This window comes from Excalfactoria chinensis, chromosome 3 (genome assembly GCF_039878825.1).
Source record: "Excalfactoria chinensis isolate bCotChi1 chromosome 3, bCotChi1.hap2, whole genome shotgun sequence".
In the NCBI taxonomy this organism is placed as follows: Eukaryota; Metazoa; Chordata; class Aves; order Galliformes; family Phasianidae; genus Excalfactoria; species Excalfactoria chinensis.
The window spans coordinates 31,940,133-31,963,696 of record NC_092827.1 but is presented as its reverse complement, the minus strand read 5'-3'; the positions used below and the strand labels follow the sequence as shown (position 1 = coordinate 31,963,696).

The 23,564-nt window shown below is 42.0% G+C and overlaps 1 protein-coding gene across 1 annotated transcript; it reads left to right on the top strand.

The window, feature by feature from the left end:
* Positions 1-217: 217 nt before the first annotated feature.
* TBX18 (T-box transcription factor 18) lies at positions 218-22,073 on the top strand. Its single transcript, XM_072332732.1, has 8 exons — positions 218-517; positions 738-921; positions 2,400-2,501; positions 5,385-5,556; positions 11,860-12,027; positions 13,236-13,300; positions 17,948-18,042; positions 20,654-22,073. The coding sequence occupies exons 1-8, from the start codon at positions 259-261 to the stop codon at positions 21,376-21,378; spliced, it is 1,770 nt and encodes a 589-aa protein (XP_072188833.1). The 5' UTR covers positions 218-258; the 3' UTR covers positions 21,379-22,073.
* Positions 22,074-23,564: the final 1,491 nt, after the last annotated feature.

The window sequence follows — 23,564 nt, the reverse complement described above, 5'->3', positions numbered from 1 at the left end:
GGCAGAGCGAGAAGGAGGAGGAGGAGGAGGAGGAGGGGGAGAAAAAGGGAGCATCTGCAAAAAGGAATAGAGTTTTTTTTTTTTTTTCCTCCCCTCGAAAAAAAAAAAAAAAAGAAAGGAAAAAAAAAAAAAAAAAGACAACAACAACAAAAAAAACTTGGCTGATAACTCGGATTTAAAAAGAAAGGCGAGGAAAAGCCCAGGCCCCAGCCGGCGCGGTCGGGAGGACGGGCGGGCGGCGCTGGCTGCAGGGGGGGCATGGCCGACAAGCGGCGGGCCTCGCCCGGCACCACCATGAGCCTGAAGGCTCACGCCTTCTCGGTGGAGGCGCTCATCGGGGCCGAGAAGCAGCAGCCGCCCGCGCCGCCCCCGCGGCAGCCCAAGCGGCGAAAGGTGGGCGGCGAGGACGAGGCGGCGGACGACGAAGGGGGCAGCGGCTGCTGCGCCGGGAGCCCGGCGGCCACCAGCGGTAGGAACGGCGGCGACATGGAGCCGGGCTGCGCCCGCGGGCCCGCCGGTGAGTGGCCGCCCCGGCCCGGGGAGGGGACTGGGAGCGGCGGGGAGGGCGAGAAGTTCGTAATGTCTGAGTGCGGGATGCGCTCGGCTATCGGTATCTCTCTGTATAGCCCGTACGTACGCGCGTGGAGGGCTGAGCGAAACGAGACCGAACGAAAACAGCGCAACGGAGCGCCCGGCGCGGTCCCGGCCCTTTGGCTTCCTTTCCGTTCTCTCCGCAGGCGCCGAGGAGGGTTTCGCGGCGGCGTCTCCGCCCGCCTCGCCCGTCGGCGGCTCCCCGAAGGGCTCCGGGCCCGCCTCGCCTCTGCCGGCGCCCCAAGCGCCGCGCGTGGAGCTGCAGGGCGCCGAGCTCTGGAAGCGCTTCCACGAGATCGGCACCGAGATGATCATCACCAAGGCTGGCAGGTAACGGCTCCCGGGCAGCAAAGTAGACCGGACCGAGCCGGGGCATCTCCGCGGGTGGGATTGCGCCGAGGAAGTGGATGTACGGCTGAGGGAGACGGCCCTGGCTGTAGGCATTCGGGCTTCCCCGCTCTTCGGGGTGAGGTCTGCGCTCTGCGCCCTTCGGAGGGGAAACTTTTCCCCTTCCCAGCGCGTACAGATGGCCGAAACCTGGATAGTATAAGCGGATCTGAACTTATTAGAAATTACAAAAACATATTTTATTGGATCCATATGCTACCTTCTGAGCGTTCAGAGGGGCTTTATTAATGATGGAAACGCGGTCTCAAGCAACACAAAGCAACATTTGTCTTAGGGAGCCCGGGCAGGGGGCTCTTTTGTACCTTACAGGTGCATCGCAACGACAGCGCGCTGCCCGACGGTGTGCAGTTACCCTCGGGGTTTTCAGAAATCAAAGACATGGGGCTTTTCTTTCCAGTAACGACCTGTAATTGTTGTTTTCTTTTATTTTCTTCTTCTTCTTTTTTTTTTTTTTCTTTTTCTTTTTCTTTTTATTATTATTATTATTATTTTCTTAAAGAGCAGCAAACAATAAATCAGAAGGGCTTTCGGGCTGATAAGGCTCATACAAGTCATTCCCATTTGCTTGCGGTCAGCTCAGTGGTGCAGTGTTTTCTTTGTTAGCATCAAGAATGAACTTTCTCGATAAAAGCCTTGCCAAGCACAGGCTGAAGTAAGAAACGTATTTTTACACTGAAACGACAGCACCAGCTAATTAGTCCATTTTCTCTCCAGAAGGATGTGGATTGCGAACGTATTTTTTCTTTGCAAAGTTGCCCGTCCGCCCGTTTCTGCTTCCAATAAAGAAGTTTTACTGTACCTCTCAAAGGCAGAGCAGCCGTTGCGCTTTACCTTAGCAGGCTGCAGACAGGAAGTCCGTCTCAATAAAGACCATATTGTTCAGTTACGGCGTAGCACATTGGGTTTATAACCATCCTCACAGCGTTCGGGCTGTGTCACCGCAGACCCAGCTGTGCAACGTGCTGAGGTCCAGTGTGCCGTTTGCTGCTGTCAGTTGTTTGCACTGCTGTGAGCAGCGGTGCTCCTGCACCGAGGCGGCGTTTGCGCATCTCTAGAAATGCATATCTAACTAACGGGCTTCGAGTGGGCTCATTGCTGAAGCGCAGCCTCGAAACAAAATGATTTACTGTCTAACAATAAAGCCGAAATGATGTGGTAATAGTTGTACTCCCAAAGCGTATCCCAAAACATACGGAGCATTGTTCAAGTGAATGCACTTCTGAAATCTGTTTTGACATATCGAATGGGCCGTTTCATGGCTGTGTAACCGGAATCGGCAGAAAGGACTCTGTGGGCTAAAGGGAAGAACGAGGAAAATCCCACGAAGCGGTTCCTTGTCCTAAACAACCCTTCCCCATTCTGTTTTGCATTAAAAGTGACCTTTCTCTTTCCATGTTCAGGCGGATGTTTCCCGCAATGAGAGTGAAGATCTCAGGTTTAGACCCCCATCAGCAGTATTACATCGCCATGGATATTGTGCCGGTGGATAACAAAAGATACAGGTACGGTGGCTTTCAGGCAGGAGACATATGATGTGCGCAGTGGGGATCCTAGCTTTTGCAAGACAATATTAACAGCATATAAATTAGCAGAAGAAGAAGAAGAAGAATTAGTTCAGCTCTCCTTCAGATTCCTGATGTGCAGCCGGGATGTTAAAAAAATATATAAAATCAACGTGCCAAGTGTGCAGAACTAACAGGAGTGTTGCTGGAGCTCTGTGTGCCTTTGGCTCATGCTGTATGTGTGCTGTAGGCAAGCACTCCGTCCCTTGCTTTTGCAGGCTGTGCTTGTGGTACTGTTGACCTGTGTTATTCCTCGCCATGTCACTGGGAATTATTTCCTGTTAACACATAGATAGATAGGAAAAATGCTCAATTTTCTAGTGTTTAATGTCAATAACAAAAAACCATTCTGGCATTAACCTCTGACTGAATGGTGATAGAATGTAACATGCATGAGCTTTCTTGGTCATGCTTCAAAGTGATTCTTTCATTTACTCCAGTAGCAGTTTATCACTGAGATATTTGTCCGCTTAGATTCACAAAGGGTAGTGTTTCTAATTACTATTAAAATAAATAAATAAATAAATGGCATAGTTGTCTGAAAAATAATGCGATGAACAAAAGTAGTTGTCCTTCCAGCATCTGAGAATAGGAGCGATGTGCTTAAGCTCTGACTGCTGCGAGGGCAGCTGTAGTTCCAGAGAGCTTGTTAGGCTGTGTTAAAGCCCTGTTCCTGTAGCAGTGGTAGCAGGGTTGGGCCCACAGCAGTCACTGCTACTTGGGGACATTTGTGTGTCATGCTTTATAAACTTGCAGCCAGGAGCAGCCTCACCAAGTGGTTCAGTGGAGGCAGAAGTGGGCCCCTACTGATGCTGTTTCGATCGTTTCAACCCTATACTTATTGTAATTTAGGGGAAACCGCTGCCGATTTAATTGTAGAAGTACGAATATTTCAGGCTAAGACTAAAAGGTTGGTTCATCAGGAATGCCTCCTTGTTTCCTAAACAAACAGCACCCTATGTTTTTTACATGTCCTTACCTCACTAACTGTAATTTTGCCTTATTCTCTTGCGGTTTGCAAGTAGTTTCTTACTACTGCTTTTGATTTTGCTTTTTTCAGCAAGGTGTAGGTAGAAGCACTGAGCATGTCCAGTGCACATCGCTTTTCTGGCCGTATCGTAGGGGAGAAATGCCTTTTTTATTTCTTTCCTTCCCTTGGAACAGAGTGGTGCAGCTGAAATAAAACTTAGTATTGCATTTACTTAGTGATCAAAGGATAATCTTCTCAGAAGGTCTGAGCACCTTCTTAACTCAGAAGAAGAGAAGGTAAATAGTTCAAATTGAACAAAAACATTTGTACAAAAGACAGTTACACTGAGTATGGGTTATTTTAAACACAGTTCACTTTAAATAAATGCCTTCATGCTGTCTGCATTGTCTGCACAGTAAGATGCGTGGTGCCCAGATAAGTGAAGTAGCTTAATGTTGTGCACTGGGCAGTATTATTGTAGATATCAAATTTAAGTTTCTGCAATCATATTTGAGTACCATGTCTTTAATTTTCCTACTGGATGTTACTGTTTTTCCTGATTCCCATTCTCCTTGTTTTGTATGCAGTCTATGCATTCATCTATTTCTGTCTTATTTAACTTGTGCTGCTCATGTGGTTTTGAAAGCTGATTGTCTTGCAAATGTAATAGCAACCTTACATTCAGCCTTGACTTCAACCATCATAGCGGATAGCAAATCTAAACAGGAATGAAGAAAATCGAACCTAGGTCTCGATTTCTAGCAAAATTGGACCTCATTGTAAATATTAGGAAGCTTAAACTCTTGTCATAAATGTAAAATATTTGGAATATTATTTACTTTTGTAGGAAAAGTATATATATTATAAAACAACAAATATAAAATAGATGGCAAAATGTCACAACAGTTGACTTCATGGTTTAGGACTGAGAACTTGTCTCCAGATGGGATTTGGGAGAAGATTTTACCACTGTTCCAGATCTTCCTTTTACAGCTTGACTGGAGCTGTATGGAGAGTTGTGTGCATTGGATCATTTTAACTTCTGATCGTTATTTAGCTTTTTCTACTTCGGAACCAAATTGTACAAACCTATGATACTCTTTCATGGATTAGAAAAAAACCAACAAGGACTGATTCACAGGAATTTTACTGTAGTTGGAAAAAAAAGACCTCGGCATTTTTATTTAGCACTTTTTAAAATTGCCCTATGAAGTATCTGCCTTCAAAATAAGTTTTCTACCAAAGCAAGCACTTCTTACATGAGAAAAAGATTTTTGTCAGCACTGGCCTATCAAATGAAATACAAGCTGTGTTTTTTTCATTTTCAAGCCTTTCTGTGATAGTATTCAGGAAAAATAATATGGTCTTTCAGAAACATATAGAGCATAGTTTGACATAGCTTCATTATTTTTCCCAATAATAATGTTCTTTCCCTTCAATAGTGTTATTTATAGACTCTTATACTAGACTCAACATGTTAAATCTTCCAAATATGGAATTCCTACTTGATTTGATAAGTGAAGGACCATATTCTGCCCTGTTTGCTGATGCTTTTTCAGAGCAGAGCTGTATTAGTCAATGACTTGACACCAGCTTAAACCTCAGCATAGAGGCTAGCGAAAAGGCTATTATGGGCTTTAGGAAGAGTGATTTTCAATGAGACCACAGTTTTTTAACCTTCCACTTTCACATACCGGCCCTGTCCTTTGGAACTAAGATAATCACATTTGTTGTTCTTTCATGCTAGTTATTTGATGGGATCTTGCTATAGTTGTACGGAGCCTAATCTGATTAATGGGTCTGATAAATATTTCCAGATTCTGTGGTGATAGACATTTGTTTTCTTTTTGCAGGTATGTTTATCATAGCTCCAAGTGGATGGTGGCCGGTAACGCTGACTCCCCAGTACCGCCTCGTGTTTATATTCACCCCGATTCACCGGCCTCCGGGGAGACATGGATGAGACAAGTGATCAGCTTTGACAAACTGAAGCTCACCAATAATGAACTTGATGATCAAGGGCATGTGAGTACTTGCTCTTTTACGGTATGATATGTAGGTGCATTGCTCAGCCCTGCAGGACTCTGACATACAGCTTCAGGGTGCCAGAAATAGGCTTGACTTTTCAAAGCTGTTTTGGAACTTTACCGTCCAGATCTAAAATCTGCTTACTTTCTACTCTGATAATTAACTGCTTATTAGAGCCTGCTGTTTTACTCCCCCCTCAAAAATACAACTCTTTCTGCAAAGTCAGACTTTACAAGGCTAGATTGCCTAATACGAAGGGGCAGAATTGCTCTCATGTTTTCCCACCAAGCGTGTTACTTGCAACTTCTGCTCTGATCAAAAAGTACGTTTAAATTCACAAGTGGCTAGGAGAAACATTAATAGCGTGTAATAACTTCATGCGAATAAAAATACACTTAACTATTTTCTTAACCTAAACATTTGTGTGAAATCCCATGAGGTGTTAATAATTGCAGTCAAAAACGAACAACATGGGAGCTGGGTTTGCTCCGATAATGATTTATTGCATACCTTATGAAGCGAGACCCTTTCACAGCTGAGGCTCATTACTTCTGAAAAACTGGCGAAGACGTATGCAGTACGAGTGTTCTGTTTGCAAGTTCTAAATTGTTTAGTTATGACATTATCTAATGTGACAAAATGTGTTATGTTAATATTTCCTTTTCTCTTCAAAACTGTTGAAACATGACAGATGTAAGCCAGTATCTTTCCAGCAACCCCTAAAATAGTTTCATTTGACACCTTAGGAAATAATTAAAAAATGAGAATTGTTTTTAGTCAGAGCAAAGTCTTTAATTTTGGAAAAATCCAGTAATAAATCTCAAACATAGGCTTGCTTTCAAAAGAAGCATTGAATTCCAGGCAGTAGAGCTCTGAGATCTAAGAGGCAAGTTTTGAAACAGGATGTAGATTCCATCGCCCTTAATGTAGCACAGTTTATTAAGTGGGATGCTTTCCCCTGCATAGATGGGAGTGAGAGAAAACATACCTGGAACAGGGTGCAAAGATACTACATGCATCTTCCAATCCAGTTGAACTCTGACATTAAACCAAGTATTCTGAGTATGACATTATTTTCCCCATTTCAGCTTGCAAAGGAGATTGACTTGAAACTGTGGTTGAATTGTGCAGGAGTTTAAGCTTTTAAGTTACATACACAGGAATATGGGAGACGGGTTAGACTGAGAGAGCTAGTGTGATATTGAGAATGAAGAGTCTCCCTTGTGTACAGTGCTGTTCGTAGTTGTGTTACCCATACTTTTCTTAAAGGAAGAGCATATTTATATCTTTTGAGTTGGTGGCACTTTTGTTCAGGATTGTAGAAAAGATATTGTGCATTGGTTGTTTCCAGAGTTGCAGTTAGGGAATCTCAATAGGCAGTGTTTGTTTAGGTCTTTGCACAGATTGTCCTGTTAGTTTCCAAGTAACTGTGCATTTGAGACCTTTCTTGGGTGGGAGTTGCTTTCTCTGAGTCCAGAGTTTGTTGTAAAGTCTTCACAAAAGGAAGCAGATGCAAACGGGTAGAAGTTGCTTCTCCAGTGGAGAGCTGGTCCTTGTACTCAGTGGTCTCCAAGCAGCAGAATATGGATGCAGGAGTCTAGCCATGCACATGCAGCCGCAGAAAACTCCATTATGAATTCTAGAGTATGTAGAAAATTGTGCTGCTATATGCTTCCATCCCAGGTCTTAGCTTTACTTTTTCTTCAGAACTGAAACCTGCATAGTGTACACAGCACGCCATTATTCATAATGCAAGGGGATATAAATTTTCTGGTCTTTAGTTAAGCGTGTCGATTTGGAAATGAGTGAAGCAAAGCTCTAGTGCAATGATTTGGGACACATTGAACTGATTCAAAGCTACAGCAGCACCCCTCCTCCTCAAAATGGAAATTTAAGTATTAAAATAAAAGGACAAAAGAAGGATGACTGCAAAATAATTTCATATTTCTTAAATCTGGGAAATTGCAAACATGTCATTCATAATTACCAGAAAAGGCAAAAGCAGAAAGCAGAAAAGTGTCTTTTCCAATGGGTACATTTTTTCTTTTAAAGCTATGGTAGCGTGGAATGCTGTATTGAAAAAGCTATGTAGACTCTGAATGCCTCCAGCAACAATGGAAAACGAATAATCATATTTTGTGATGAATATAAAAAAAACAATTGTTTCTCATAAGCAGGAAGGAACCATTTTTCTCCAGAGGGTACCAGAGGAGGGATGGTGGATTAGAGCAGCTGGGGTCAGGTCCGAACTGTCCCTAGAATATTTGTTTTTATATCAAGTGCTCTGATTCTCCCACCTCTGTTGTGGGAGGTTGGGTGTGTTTTATGTTATTAGAAAGCTTTTTTTTTTTCCTCCTACTTAGGCAGAATGGCTCAGAGAAGCCTCCGTAGCTGCTCTGCACTCTGCCTTCCTTCCTCCAGTGGCACAAGCAGTATCAGGATTTAGCTGTTATTTCAGTATACGTTCCATGCTGCCTGGTTCTGGGATTTTGATCCTTGCTGAAATCTTTCCTTTATTCTCCCTGCACTCCCTGAAGGTGTCAGTTTTTGCAGAGTGTTTGTGTTAAAATCCTGGGGCTTGGTTTTGACCTTGCACATGTGAATTTCCACTGAGATCGGGAGTTTGTGTGAGCTCAACCCAGAGCCCTTTTAACGGAGCATTAACTCTCAGAGCCACTGACAGAAGTGACTCATGCTCATGGGAACGGTGGCTGTGTTTGCAAACAGATGCTCAGGTAGTATTTCTGTGTGGTATTTATATGGTGGTAGTAACTGACGGCAGCCAGCTTGCCTTGCGCTGCGCGAGTCCTGCGGCAAATGGCCCCGTCGGCCTGGTGTTAGCTTTTTGTTCAGGGAGTTGGCTGTTTCTGAGGCATCTTGCTTGGCTTCTCAATCACTCTTTGGGCTTTTTGCTGCCTTATGCTGTTTGCGTCAGTGTTTTGAGTGGGAGTTTGCGACGACATGATTTTATAGTGCTGTTCTGTGGAGGGATTTTGAAGTACATCTGCACGTAGGACATTCTGATACATGAGTTCCCCTTGCAGACTGAGGAGATCAAGCGGGATTTGTAAGGAGATGTTTTCCTGGTGTATTTTTGATCTCAGAAGAGAGGCCCAGAGCGAATTCCTACTTTGGAAAAATTGTATGCCTATACAGGCGTTAAAGCCAGATCAGATCATTGAGACGCATACTGTATGGCATTTTTGTCTTTTGTCTGAGTTGCTAAGATGTGAAAAAGTAAATCTGTGTCTTGCAGTTGATGTTGAGATTGGGTTGCTCATGGTTGGGTGCTGTTTGTCTCATGAGTCAGTACTTCTTGCCTCCAGACTGGGGAATAACTGCTGTGCTGTAAAATGGGTCTCTCTGTCTAATTTGAGCTGGGTAATTTTTCTGTTTTAATGCAGCTTTGTGTCTGAATTTGAACAGAGGGCAAAAGCTGCTATTTTTGATATTGTTTTCTGTGCTCTTCAACTAAACATTTTTTGATGCTGAAGAACATCTAATTTTGAGTGAAAATCAGGCCGTTAGCATGTTAATTGTTTCACAGGCGTTCAGGAGATTTTACCTTCCTCAGTTTGAAAGTGGGGTTAAGCTGAAGGCTGTGGTGGGCTCTTGCCCTTCCCAGACGTGACTCTGAGCACCACGCTCTGCTGTCATTGGGTCCCTGTGGCTTGTAACGATGAAAAGCTGGAAAACATCAGCACTTGCAGTTCCTCTTTGTGAAAATTATTGTTCCACACATCCCCCTGTCTGCAGAAAGCCTGACTACATGGGCTCTTCTTGATGAAGGAAGATTTTTGGGGACCACAGTAGCAAGGTGAGGACAATGCCACCATGCCATAGGAGAACTGAGTCCAGTAGTGCTGGCTGTGACGTCTGCCTCATGGTAGCACTGAAGGTGAGAGACAGCACTGAGGCCTCATGGTGGCAGCTCCTTTCCATGCACCTACTGTGAACTGACTCTGGACAGAGAAAGCTTTGTGTGTCTGTGAGTGCTGTGTTCGTTACTCCATGCTGCTTCCATATGGTTGTGGCCTCCTCCTTTTCCCAGGCCAATAGTAATGTCAGGGCAACTGCCGTGGTCCAAGTGCCACAACTCTGAGGACTTCAACTGTGTCATAGAGGTTTACTGCCCTGGGAAGTGATGGCACGGTGCTGGTGGGCAACATCCTTCTAAGCTCTCACTGTCCTTTTTGCCCACACCTACTGATGAAGGGCTTGAGTGTGAGGCCTCGATATATATGGGAAAGAATGGATTCTTTATAGCAGTATGGGAGTCAAGCTTGTGTTTGATAAACAGGGATTTTGCTTGGTAAGTGTTAGGACATGTTAGCAAACATCCTACTTGCTGTTGCTGCATGCTTAGGGGAGCTGCCAGCCCTGAGTGAGGGGCAAGATGTTGCTGTGCTGCCTCTGGAGCTGCTCAGAAAAGAGCCTGAGACTTCTGCATAACAAAGCCTTTCCCTGTGCTTGTTCTGGGAAGGAGAAAGCCATGCTTAGTGTCCCTCAGTCATGGTGGTGTGGCTGTGGGGAAGGCTGGAGGGAGGGAGCCTTATGGCAGTGGTGCAGGCACTGCTCTGCTCTGTGCCCTGCCTGGGCTCAGCTCCGCACCAGGCCTTCAGAGTGAGCATCGCCTTTCCTTTTGCACCCTGTCTGCATAGTGTTACTGCTCTCCATGTGGTATTCATCCCGATGCTGCTGTAACTTCGCTTGTTCTGATACATGAACCAAGTTGTTCATAGCTGCCTGGATTATCACTGCATACAGGCAAGTGTGCATGCTCAGTTGTGCACGGGTAGATGACAAAGCACAGGATACTGATGAGCTCAAATGATGGAAAGGGGTTTCCTTGATGTATTGTTTTTCTTTTTTCTGTTGCACCAGGACCTTCCTTGGTATCACTGGGTATTTACAGGAAAATGGGATCAAGAATATCCCGTGCTCACTAGATTTTCATTTTGTAGATCTTTGCCCACAGAGAACTGAAAGCACAGATGTAAAGCATGCACATTTACTTACTTGAGATTTCAGAAACTAGGAAAAGGCCTCTTATAAGAACATCCACAGGTCACTCCCTGAGCAAATTAATTGAAGCCTGTGATGTCATCGTCAAAGCCTTACTTGCAGGCTAATAAAAAACATGATTATCCAGAAACTTGGCGTATCTAAAATGGGGTCATGTCATTTGGCCGGGACCAAGTGTGTTAAACTAGCCAAACCCTAGTTTAGCCAAATGAATGCAATGTCCTCTATGTCATTTGGATGAATGAGCTTCCATGGTATCTGGCATTCAGGCATAAAGGCTCTGTCAAGTGTCTGAGCATATACATATTCTGAGGCTACTCATGGAGCAGGAAATGAAAGAACTTCCCCTGATTTTTGATTAGGGCTTGCACAGGCCAGTAGCCATTTACTTATCAACTTATTAATTTATTAGACCTTCCAAAAATAATAGCTGAGCTTCAGGTTTTGTTTTTTGTTTGTTTGCTTGTTTTCTTGAAGTCTTCTTTTTGGTGGTTTTAACTGAAGTGGAAGAAAGAAAAAAAAAAAGAGAGAGGAGAAAAATGCATATGTTAAATCTCTTCTAAAATTTGGGAACAATACCAAGAACTATTTTTGTTTAACTTAATGCTCTATGAGTTCATGCAGTTCTTGTTTATCCTTTATTCTTACTTGAGCTTTTGTATGCTGGGAGGGATTTGGGTATTGATGTTCATTGTCTGTATACGTATTACAAACCTATGGTTACTAACGTTTCAGAGTTTGGGGTTTTGGTGTTATTTTACTCTGCATTTCTTCTGGTTCAGAGTATGAAAGTCACAGACTATGTTCAAAACACGACACGTTTCCAGCCTTCTGGATATCAGGAAGAAAAATGCTCTAAGCATGACCTGAGGGCTCTGAAAACAAACGGCAAATGCTGCTGTTGTTAATCGTGTTAGATCAAATCCAGGCTCAAGTGGGGGGGGGGGTGTGGGGGGGTGTGGGGGGAAAAGCAATGAAACTTTCCTAATTCCAGTGAGACCAGGACTTTGCTCCCCCCACATTTTTTAAGCCAGTTTCCTGATTTTGCAGTTCCCAAGTCATATTTTTTTAAATGCTTGGAGTTGGCAATAACATAAATGCACAGGGATTAGACTACTGTAATAAGAACCTTCGGAGGTTAAAGAAAACATTTGATTTCCAGTAAGTGGCATGGTAAACACATGCCCTAATCTGTTCCAAAAAGCCATTAGTCCTCGAGCAGCAGGGTGTCCTTTCTAATAAATGTTATCTTTTCCTTTCATTTTGACTGCATAGATTATCCTTCACTCTATGCATAAATACCAGCCTCGTGTCCACGTCATCCGGAAAGACTGTGGAGATGATCTGTCCCCGGTAAAGCCTATCCCTTCAGGAGAAGGAGTCAAAGCATTTTCCTTTCCAGAGACAGTTTTCACCACTGTCACAGCATACCAAAATCAACAGGTAACTTGGACTTTCTGTTTAGCGCTCGACAGGCTTTTCAGAGTAGACCAGAGATGTGAGAAACGGGGCAAAAGGAGATATGTTGCTTATATCACCAAGAAGCACTGTCTAAATCCCTTGTAATATTACAAGCAACTTTCACTAGTAGTATTGCAGCAGCGCCCAGAGGCAATAGCTGAGACTTCAGGCCATACGGGCTAGATGATGTGTATAAGAAGTAACGTTTTTTTAATGATGATCTCGCTGTTTTAAGTTGACAGCATTAAAGTTAATAGTGTCCTAATTATAAATGTGGCAATGAAACAGACATCAAGGAGGAGTCTGAATTTTAAAGGCACTTCTAAGTGTAGATAAGTGATCAGGTGTTCAAGCATTTTGAGCGTGTCTTTAGTTATGTCAAAAGTCTGTCTGAATTAGGTACCCTGCAGTCTTAAAGGGGAAGCTGAGGTCTGAAGAAAGCTGCGTTAATTTTCATTAACTGGATTCAGCATACATATTATTAACATATTATTTATCAGGGTCCATGCGCTCTCTAAACTGAATTGCAGTTTACCTTACTCTAGCGTTTGGCTCTTACTGCTGCTTGTTTAAGTATTAATATACAGAGTGACACTATATTTAGTGCTGTGATATTTTATTAACTCCATATAATAAATTACAGTATATTTTCGGAACTTATATATGCCTTGTCATCTTTACAAAGGAAGAACCGTGTAAAGAGACTGTAATAAATAATGAAACTTAATTATTTAGTGTATACGCTGTTTATTTAAGTAAATTACAAGCATCTTTTTTTCCCCCCCATTTTATTTTTTTAATAGAGCACAATAGCCTAGTGATAATCTCTCTTTTCACATTTCCTTCTTGACCCATACGGAAATAAAATTTAATTTAAATTTTATTGCAATTAGGCAATGTACTCTCTTAGGTGAAGAATGACATTTGCCAGAAGATTTTCCTTGAGAATTCCAACCTGCCATTTAGTAGCATTAAATACCTATTAGCTTCTCTGGGGATCTGCAAAAATAATGGCCAGAAGGCTGGGCCTTATTTTGCTGCCTTTCAAGAGATCTGGCTTAAACCATGCAAATGGTGAGATGTTTCTGCTTTAAGTGTTGGGAGTTGGGATACTTAACTGTCAGAAGAGTCACTTTTTGTATTACTTACCTGAATTTTGCAGCTGTTAATTTCTTTAATCATCTTCACAGATAACTCGCCTGAAGATTGACAGGAATCCATTTGCCAAAGGGTTTAGAGATTCAGGACGTAACAGGTAGGTGCTGGAGAAGAAGTGGGCTTGTTGCTGACAGAGCCAGTTTGTGAAGGCTGGTAGTAGCTATCCTTCATATCGAGGGGACTACCTGTGTTTACAAATTAGTCTGAGGACTTGGGCTCCCTGAGGGAGCACTTAGGCTTCCCATTGAAGATCTCAGTGGTGGCTTCCTGCTCCTCCTCCTCTGACCCTCTTGATCATGAATTGATTGGCAGGTGGCTTGACATAAGTACTCAGGTTTACTTTCATTGAAAACTGCAGCATACTGTGAAGGACAAAAATCGAATTAATGCAGACTGAAGTCCGTGATTTTTGAGGTTAAGACCAGAGCATGCTGCAAGATGGGAGTAGGGAAGTATGTACAGCCAAGAGGACTGTGTCACTATGATGCTGTAAGCTGTGATCTTCGGGCACGGCAGTGAGCATGTAGGTAATCATAATGGGAATTCTCCAAAGCCAGCAGGTAAGGGTAAGAGGGAGAACAGCTGGCCAGCAGAAGAGGCTGTTCCTGAAGTCTCCCTCCTGACTGGAGACACAAACTGCAGATATGAATATCCATCTCCTTCGTGTGAGCGTGTTAGGATAGAGTGACTCCTTTTCTCTTAAAGAGGGAGAATCTTGTTCCCCTCCTGCAGTAACTTGATATTTATTACTCATGCTTAGGAGGCTGGAGATGTGTGTCAAAGTATTTCTTTTGCTTAATGAGTTTTAAATCCACTTCCCAGGTGAATGCTTTTCTTACTAGGCTATGGATGACCTTGAAGCAGGCCCTGTTTCCACCTTTTCTATTGCAGTTGAACTGATTAATTGCTTGCTTTTTCTTGATCCACTGTTCTTTCAAAATAGAAATAGGGAATCTGAGCAGTTCAAAGTGGAGGCTTAGATTTAGTTCTTGCTGCCAGAACTGATGAGGTATTTTATGCAAAGACTGTTCAATGCAAAATACTTAAGCCTGTTACGAATTGCGTGTTCAACCATTTCAGCTAAAAAAAGCAGCATTTAATTGTGGTGCATAGTATACATCAGTTCCAGTGACCACTTTGCGTTTGCTGTCTACAGCTGCTATATTTATGATCTAGTCTTCCAGAGAAGGGAGCAGACTGTGCTCTGGTAGGAATGTTCAGAGAGAATCTTTCGTTGGCTGCTTTACTGAGCTTTTCTTTTAGCAGAGGCTACAGCTTTAAAGACCGTTTTGTTCTTCCACCTGAATTAACTAAATGCTGTGACTGGACAGCAAACAAGATTTTTTTTTAGAAGATGAACATTTTTAGAAGGGATGGAGCTATAAAAATGTACAGGAGTCCACTGCAAGTATATTCTCAGTTTTCAGTCCATATTTGCTGCTTTCTAAGATTTTTGTTTCCTGTCAAGAAACAATTGGCAATACCCTGTCCTGGAACCTGGAAAGAATGTTCCAGGCCCTGACATAAATAGACTTCTGTCCTCCTCTCTTACTTTCTATTTTGCATTTAAATTAGCTGTAACTTCCAGATAAAAGAAGTGACTGAAGAAGCAAAATTTGATTTGTGTACTTGGGTTTGCCCAAGAAAAAAATTGCTCTGCATCTGCAACCGTGCAAAATTAGTTACTGTACTGAGGCTGTTCAGAGGTGTTCTTTTGGTTTAGCTTCTAGGAATCATTTGGGTTCAGGCATTAAAAAGGGGCATGTTTTTGAATGGAAAAAGTTACAGCCCATTTCTGCAAACTATGAAGCCTGTCTTGTAGAGGTGTGTTTTGGAATTGGTTTTAGATAAGGTCTGAAAGCTTTTACCCTAATAAAAGCACTCGTTATGGAAGTGACTCTGTATACTCTGTTGCAAAGAGGCATTAGTTTGCTGAAATCAGTACTGCTGTTTTCTTTGATAGGCTTCGTGGCACTGAATAAGTATGTTTGGATGTGAAGCTTAGGTTTCAAATTTTTGAGGAAAGCACTGCTTTACTCATCTGATTAATAGTTTATTCTGTTACCAAACACAAAAATTACAGGGTCTGCTGCAAACATAATGCCTCCTATTTTATTGTTGACCAAAAATGTCAGAGACAAGTGTTGGTGGTATGGCAGTAGAGGCTGAACCTTTCAGCCAATATTCCATTGCATTTTGTTGCTCTGCGATAGATGGCAGCAAAGAGGCAGTCTGACAAAATGGCATCTGGCATGGAATTATGGATGAAGCAGAGGTGTGGAATTGACTTCCTCCAAGCGGAAAACGTAACACCCATTGACATTCATTGGTGTTTGCTGGATGTTTATGGAGACCAAACAGTGGGTGTGAGCACAGTGAGCACACTGCATTTCAGTAGTGTTGACAGCACCGTGGAAGTCAACAAGCCTTCTGGGTGGCTGTGCGCAGCAGTCGCACAAAATGGAGAGCATCTCAGTCAGCTCATCAAATTAGTGGATTACGGCCAGAGAACTGTGTATGGAGCTGAATATCACTTCAGTGGTGGCAATGATGGAATATCACAAAGATTGTGCCAGGGCAGTCCCTGGTGAAGCTGAAGGTGACAGTTTCCTGAAATGTACTGTTACCAATGATGATGTGTTGTTACCACTATGAGCCAGAGTCAAAATGAAAGTCCACGGAGTGGTGACATGAAGAAGTTCAAGATGCAGCCCTCAGAGGGTGAAGTGATATATACAGTTTTTTTTGCAATAGGAAAGAAGTGATCCTCCTAGATTTCCTGGGACCCAGGTGAACAGTCAGCTCTGACTGCTACATCATGACAGTGGATCTGCTGAAGGCTCCAGCTTCCAGTGTAAGGACAAAGAAGACAACCTTTCTCTTGCAACACAACACCAGGCCCCATAACAGTCTCAAGACCATAAAGCACATTGCCAGTCTTGGCTGAACTGCATACCCACCATATAGTCCAAATTTGGCACCTTCCAGCTTCCATCTTTTTGGACAGAAGAAAGATGGACTGTGTGGGCAATGTTTTCCTAGCAACTATGCCATTATAGCAGCTGTGAATCAGTGGGTGGTTACCTTCACTGGTGCAAATCTGTATGAGCACAGCATGATGGCTCTTGTTCATCTCTGGCAAAAATACGTAGGTAACGGTGGTGACTGTGTTAAAAATGGTGTTTTGTAGCTGAGAATTTTCTCTGTCAAATAGTTTTATTGTGCTCTTTGTTGTAATTTTAATGGAAATAAATAGGAGGCATTACTTTTGGAGTGACTTACATAAATATTAAGATTTCTGTCTTTGTAGGTCTAACTCTTCTACTTCTCACCTACACATCTTAGTTTGTGAGAAAAGAGTAGGAAGTGCTGCACACCACTATATTTAACCTTTTAAAGTTGCTTTAATTATTGTGTCTGTCTTACTTAATTAAAAATATTCCCTTTCAGGTCATTTTCTTTTAGTTCCACAGGCTACGTTACAGAAATCAGTAGCTTCACCTTTTAAAAGTGTTCCCTGTACATTTGCAAAGTGCAACAGAATTTATGTGCTGAGAATTGCTTCATTCTTCAGTTAGGCCTTACATTTGACCCTATAAAAACTTTTACTCAGGAAAGGTCCAGAATTTCTCTCTTTAAATGCTTCAGGAAAAACATAACTGTTTTGTTAAATAAACTTGGCTATTTGATAGCGCAAATTAGAGTGGTGATAAAATGTGGAAATTGTTCGAAAGCATCTTGTATAAATTATCACCTTGGCTACACTCCTCCAGGAGGTGGCTTTTATCTCCACTTTAACTAGAATTGAAAATTCACCATTACTGCAGAAAATGAAGGCTATCTTTTTAGTCGAGGTTAAGCTAATAAATGCTTTATAACCATTTCCTGGAATACATTTGTGGTCTTGGAAATGTAAGTAGAAGAAGCAGTGTTAGAAGAACTTGTTGGTAGCTTCAAATTGGGCTGTTTGTATAATGTTAGTTTACAAATGTTGCTGCTCTAAGGCAGGCACTCATAGTTGGTATATATCTGGTGCTGACACTTAACAGGCCTTTGGGGCTTGAAAGCCAAAAATAATTGCAGAACTATAACTTGCAGCTGCATTCTGTGAGAAAGCATATGAGCCTTTACTTTCTGGACATAGAGATTCTTCTAAATACGATCTTCTATGACCGTGTAGGTAGTTATTTTTGTTTTGTTATGAGAGCACTGAAGGAAAATGATTAAAGATCTTCATTTTCTAAAGGCATTTTGCCTAGCACCTGAGACACAACATTCTTTGCAAAAGAGCTGTATGCCCCTTCATTGCTCACCGTGTGTGTGTGATTGTCCAACTCATCAGAAAAGACTGGAAGTCCGGTTTCAATAATTGCCAGTTGGTCACCTTTGCTCTAGTCAGAAATAGGAGATTGCTTCTCTGGCAATTAGAGCAGCTGCTTTTAAGGAAATGTCGTGGTAGGAAAGCGTTTAATATTATTGCAGCCAGCTCCACTCAAAAAAAAAGCCAGCATCCCAAATAAAATTATAATGGAGAAGTGGACTTGTGGAAATGGAAAACTCTTTGCAGGCTATCAGCCCAATGATTGCAGATCATAGCAGTCTTGTGGGTTAGGATGTAAGGCTCTTCTAAAAAGCAAAATGGACTTGAAAATGGCAAACTTATTCTGAAATGTTGATAATTTTTCTGTGTTTTTGAGATAAAGTATTCAGAGGAATGTGACAAAATGTTTTTTATTCTAAATAGAATGGGACTGGAAGCTTTGGTGGAATCTTATGCCTTCTGGAGACCTTCACTTAGGACACTCACCTTTGAAGATATACCTGGGATACCTAAACAAGGTAATAGTCTTTGTGTTTTTTCCAAAACAAAAGTGCTTTAAGATAACATTCTTTATGTCCATTATTACTTACTGAAATCAAGATGAGTGTGCCACCTACATAAAAAAAATGACTAACTAACCCCACTGGCAGCCATTAGCTCTCATTGGAATTAATTGAAGTTACAAAAGAAGTGCTAACTTAAGCACTGTGGCAGTAAAAGTGTTAGGTCATAAAGATAAATCAGTTCGCACATGGAGGAAAATGACAGGTAAGGACAGAATAAATTCTTATTGAGGATTATGCTTTAGCTATGTACACAAGGCAGTTTTTATTTATGGGTGACTTCCATTGTAAACATTCAAACTCAAATGTGGGAATTACTTGTGTGTTTAGGATTAAAATAAATAAATAAATAAATGAAAGAATAGGTGTTATCTGTGTATTGAATAAATACTTCTAAGGTTAATAGTGTTCTCTCTTTGGAAAGCTTTGACTCGTAAAGACCAATAAATTGTTCAGTGAAAGTCCTACAAACATTTTTTTTGCATCCTAGAGCTTGAAAATTTTGCTTTCTCCTGCCCTCTAGTCCATAATCACTTGGCTTTATCTTTCTTGTCATAGTGGTAGTGCTGTGGAGGAGAGATGGGCTTTTAAATGGCCTGTTCAGACACGGGTATCTCTGTATTCTTTTCTGAATTCCTTTATTTCCAGGGCATACTTGTACATACATAAACCTCTCAGTTTTTCTCACCTAAATCAGACTTGCTCTTGGTTTGTTACTTTTCCTGCTATCAAATTGACAAACATCCTATCTACTTTCTTGATAATAAATGCCAGAGGAGAAAAAAAATAAAAGAACAAAACCGGAAAATACAGAAACACACAGAAATCACTTTTCTTAGCTTTGCCTTAGACTGCCCCTTTGATGAATCTTTAGCATAAAGATCATTAGCGTAAAGATCTTTAGCATAAAGATCAAGGGGGGAGGGGGGGGGGGGGGGAAGAGGGGGGGAAGGTGCTTTTAAAGGGTGTTTTGAAGGGACAATAACATCAGACCTTGTCCAACTATGCAAGACTGATGGGTAACTGTTAAGCTCTCCTTTTTCTTCTGTGTAGGGGGTAGACCAACTGTGTTGCCATCTGTATGTACATAGCAAAACTTTTGGAGAGCAGGGAAACTGCAGCCATGGGCTTCCCCCTCTGCTGTAGCCTGAGGTTAAGGACCTTATGAAGTTACTGTTGATTGGAGAATGGAAACTAGAATCCTTGCAAAATCTTTAATGTTCCTTGGACAATAGAGTGATTTAGAGCTTAGGCAAAGAGACTTGGTGAAAGACCCCATTAGAACTTTGTCCCAGTTTTAATGTGGCCATCTTCAGACAGTGGGGTTGTTGATGTAGAAAAAGTTGGAAAATTCCACTAAGATAAGCTGTCAAGCCATAACCACCATGCTCATTAACCATGTCTCTCAGTGTCACATCTCCATGTTTCTTGAATCCTCCAGGGACAAGGACTCCACCACTTCCCTAGGCAGCCTGTTTCAATGCATTACTACTCTTTCTGAGAAGAAATCTTCCTAATATCCAACCTCAGTTCATAGGGTTTCTGGGATGTGGAGCTATCTCATAATGTTTTGTGCTTGGTGTGGGTGGGGGTCTTTTGTTTGTCTGTTTTGTCAGTAGAAAAGCAAGCAGGAGGCAAACTTCGTTTTAAACTTACTTTTCTTTTTTAGCTCACCTGTCATGAAAACCTGTTAACTTACTGTCAGCATGTATCACAAGCTGTCTAACTGTTACTGTGAATAACAATCAGGAATGTCTTCTTTGCTATGTGACTTTGGCCTGGGAGACTGTTAAAGGTCCAGATCCATTTTTCTATGTTCACTTTCCCAGGAGATATATTTTTCTAAGACAAAAGTTTTCTAGCAGCTGAGCAACTTTCAGTCCTCAGAAGATACTTCACCTCACAAATGAACAGCAGGCAGTTCATTTTTAGCAACTCTCAGTGCTTGTGGTTGTAATATAAAAAGTTCTGATAGCAGTAAATGAGTAGTTTGTCAACAGTTCGCTGCAAGAAGTAAAATAACAATGCACAATATACAGCCAGTGCATTTCCTGTGGTTGTTTTAGCTGTGGAATCTTCTATCATTAAAGGTAAGGAGCCTATCCCATATGTGGTGCTCTGACAGTGACAGATGCAGAAAGATGCTTTTCTCGTGCAGAGCAAGGCTTGAAACCCACTCTGGAGTATAGCAACAACAGAGACCACACAAAATTCATAACTTTGAAGAAGGCTTCCTGTGGTGTGGTAATTGGATGGCTGCATTGTTGCCGCTAAGCAGTTCTCTTGCAGGGTCAAATGAAAAGTAGTTTGGTCTGGAGCTGAAAGGTTGCGTGTATTGAGTGTTGGTCACAAGAACACAGCTGGTGTTCCATTGACAGATGATTTATTTAAAAACATGCATGAGCCACGTGCACACACCTTCACATGTGTGCACATACATATTTTGCATTAATTTATGTCAAGTGTTTTACATCAGGGTTTATTATAAAAGACAATGGTCTTGATCTGTCACCTAGAAAATGAACCTTTCCCAGCATGCTTCTTACACTGTCATATTCTCTTCCAGGAAATGCAGGTTCTTCTACCTTGCTCCAGGGATCTGGCAGTGGAGTGCCTTCTACCCACCCTCACCTTTTGCCGGGTTCCCCTTGCTCATCTCCAGCCTTCCATCTCAGTCCCAACACTAGCCAGCTCTGTAGCCTTGCTCCTGCTGACTACACAGCTTGCGCCCGCTCAGGTTTGACCCTGAACAGATACAGCACTTCTTTGGCTGAAACCTACAACAGGCTCACAAACCAAACCAGTGAGACATTTGCACCCCCAAGGACTCCCTCTTATGTCGGTGTGTCGAGTAGCACAACTGTGAATATGTCAATGAGCGGCAATGATGGGGATGCATTCAGCTGCCCACAAACTGGCTTATCTATGCAGATTTCAGGGATGTCTCCACAGCTCCAGTACATCATGCCATCCCCTTCCAGCAATGCCTTTACCACTAATCAAACCCACCAAGGCTCCTACAACACATTTAGACTGCACAGTCCCTGTGCTCTGTATGGATATAACTTTTCGACATCCCCTAAACTGGCTGCCAGTCCTGAGAAAATTGTTTCTTCCCAAGGAAGTTTCTTGGGGTCCTCGCCGAGTGGAACCATGACGGATCGGCAGATGTTGCCCCCTGTGGAAGGAGTGCACTTACTTAGCAGTGGGGGGCAGCAGAATTTCTTTGACTCTAGGACCCTAGGAAGCTTGACACTCTCATCTTCTCAAGTGTCTGCACATATGGTTTGATGAAGCCTTTAAGTAAAAGTACAGTATGTTTGGTGTCTACAATGTATTTCTTTTGGAGTATGAAGGGACAATCGATGTAGCTTGTAAAGTGTGTGTATATATAATATGAAAGGAAGTTTCACTGATTTTTTGACTTGTTTGCTGCCAGATTATTCTCCTATTTTGAGTTGCACGGAGTTTTCTGCGGCGCAGACTGCTTTAGTTTTCTGGTATAATACACTTAGTTGTGTAACACGTTGGGACATATGCAACAAATTAAGTAAGACTTCCTCCCCTTTCCCCCTCCTCTGTTCTAACCCCTTTAAAGAATGAAATGACACTTAGAGTATTAAACGACACAAACAAGCCCACTTACATTGCCTCTAGTACTAGTGAGATTCTTTAAAACATTCATGCAGTGTTAAGCTGATGCACCAAAGGCATTTTACAATCTTCTTCTCTGTTATAAGGGATATGAAGGGTATTTGGACTTTCAAGTGTTAAGTATCAAGCATCCAGCCTAAAATAGAAGTTTAGCTAATGGATTATTTACAAAGTAAACAGAAAGATTAGTTTGCCTTCTCATGATACGCTGTTTTTAGCTTATCAACGGCACAGCATTCTTACTAGTGTTTTTTTTTCTGCATTAGTCTAGATTTATGATTAGGAATTTGAAGACAAATAGCGCATATTCAAATTGCGGTGATGTGAGTGATTTAAACGAACAGCCAAAGAAATGGCACTCCTTGGTACAGAATGAACTTTGGGGTGCTTCATTTTTGTCAAAGGAAGGGCTTGACTCATCTTTTTTCCATCATAAATATTGCCTATAAGACATTTAATGAACAGTAGGATATTCCAATGTATCTTTGTTTTTATATTTTTACTTTTTTAAAGCAAATGCAGGTTTGATTTAGAAAAAGTGTGCAGGATGAGAAATTCTGTGATTGATTTTACCCTTTTTTGTGTGTTGTGATCCACCCCCCCTCCTTTTTTTTTCTTTCTTTTTTTTTTTTTTTTTTTTTTTTAATAAGAGAAAAAAGTCCTCAGTATTTCATAAATTACATTTATATTGCCCATAGCCATTAAGTGAATAACCCAATAACCCAGTTTGCCCACAAGTATTGCTGGAAGCAGAACTTTCTTCTGGCTGCCTCCCTGTAATGTGGCCAAGTTGGGACTGGGATTACAATGGGCAAAATTCCTTTAGTAGTTTACTTTGAAATGTACTGTGTAACACCTAGAGCCTGTTTCCGTCCCCCCAGGGAGCCCTCTGTCTTCCATTGTTGTTCCTTTCTGTCATGGGGCTTCTGCTGCTCTGTTTCTCAGTCTTTGCCATGGAATTCCCATCTCTGGTTTAACTGGCAACTGCAAGAACAGAATGCAAATCAAAATCTGCTCCTGATCAAGCTTCTTCAGTGTGATGAGCACACGGGGAGATGCTGGTCCTGGGGATGCTTCTGACCTCATCTGTGCCTGCACCTCTGTGGTGTGCACGGTCCTGCTGTGAGAGCTGCTTCCCGTCTGCGTGCCTGTTGGAGCTGAAACACTGAGGGTATGGAAGCGATTTTAATGCTTGAGACCATGAGCCATCTTCAACATTGCCCTAACCCTCCTCTGTACTACACAGGTGATATAAAGGTGTCATAAAGTGGGTACAAAAATAATTAAAAATGCTTCCCTGCTCAGCACTGAAGGAGAAAAAGGCCTTCAGATTTTACATTTTTCAGTGAAAGTGTTCTGATGTCTTTCCTGGCAAACAGTGGGCTTAACAACTGCCACCTAAAAAAATACTCAGTGCAGCTAATGTTTCTTCAGTAGATCAGAGATAACGCATACAGAAGCAGCCCTCTCTCTATCTTTCCTTAGTACTTAGGAAAAAAAAAGAGGGACCGCAACAAACTTTAAGCTGGTGCCTGGAGAAGGCTCTATTTCTATCAGTTATGTTTTGTTTATGTTAAAGACGACGCTTAGAAAGTTCTCACTAAAGCTGGAGAGATAAGAGGGTGAGCCTGCCATGGAGGAGATGAGTTTACTTCTTTGCTGTCAAAAGCTTCCCAAGTGACCTTGTGTAATTCACTCAGCTTTTATTTTTTTTTCTTCTCTAAAATGTGCTAGTAGCACTTCTCTGCCTCGTTAGGAAACACTGACTGTACATGAAAGATGAAGATGATCTTTACATCTGATGTACCTTGGACAGTACATTC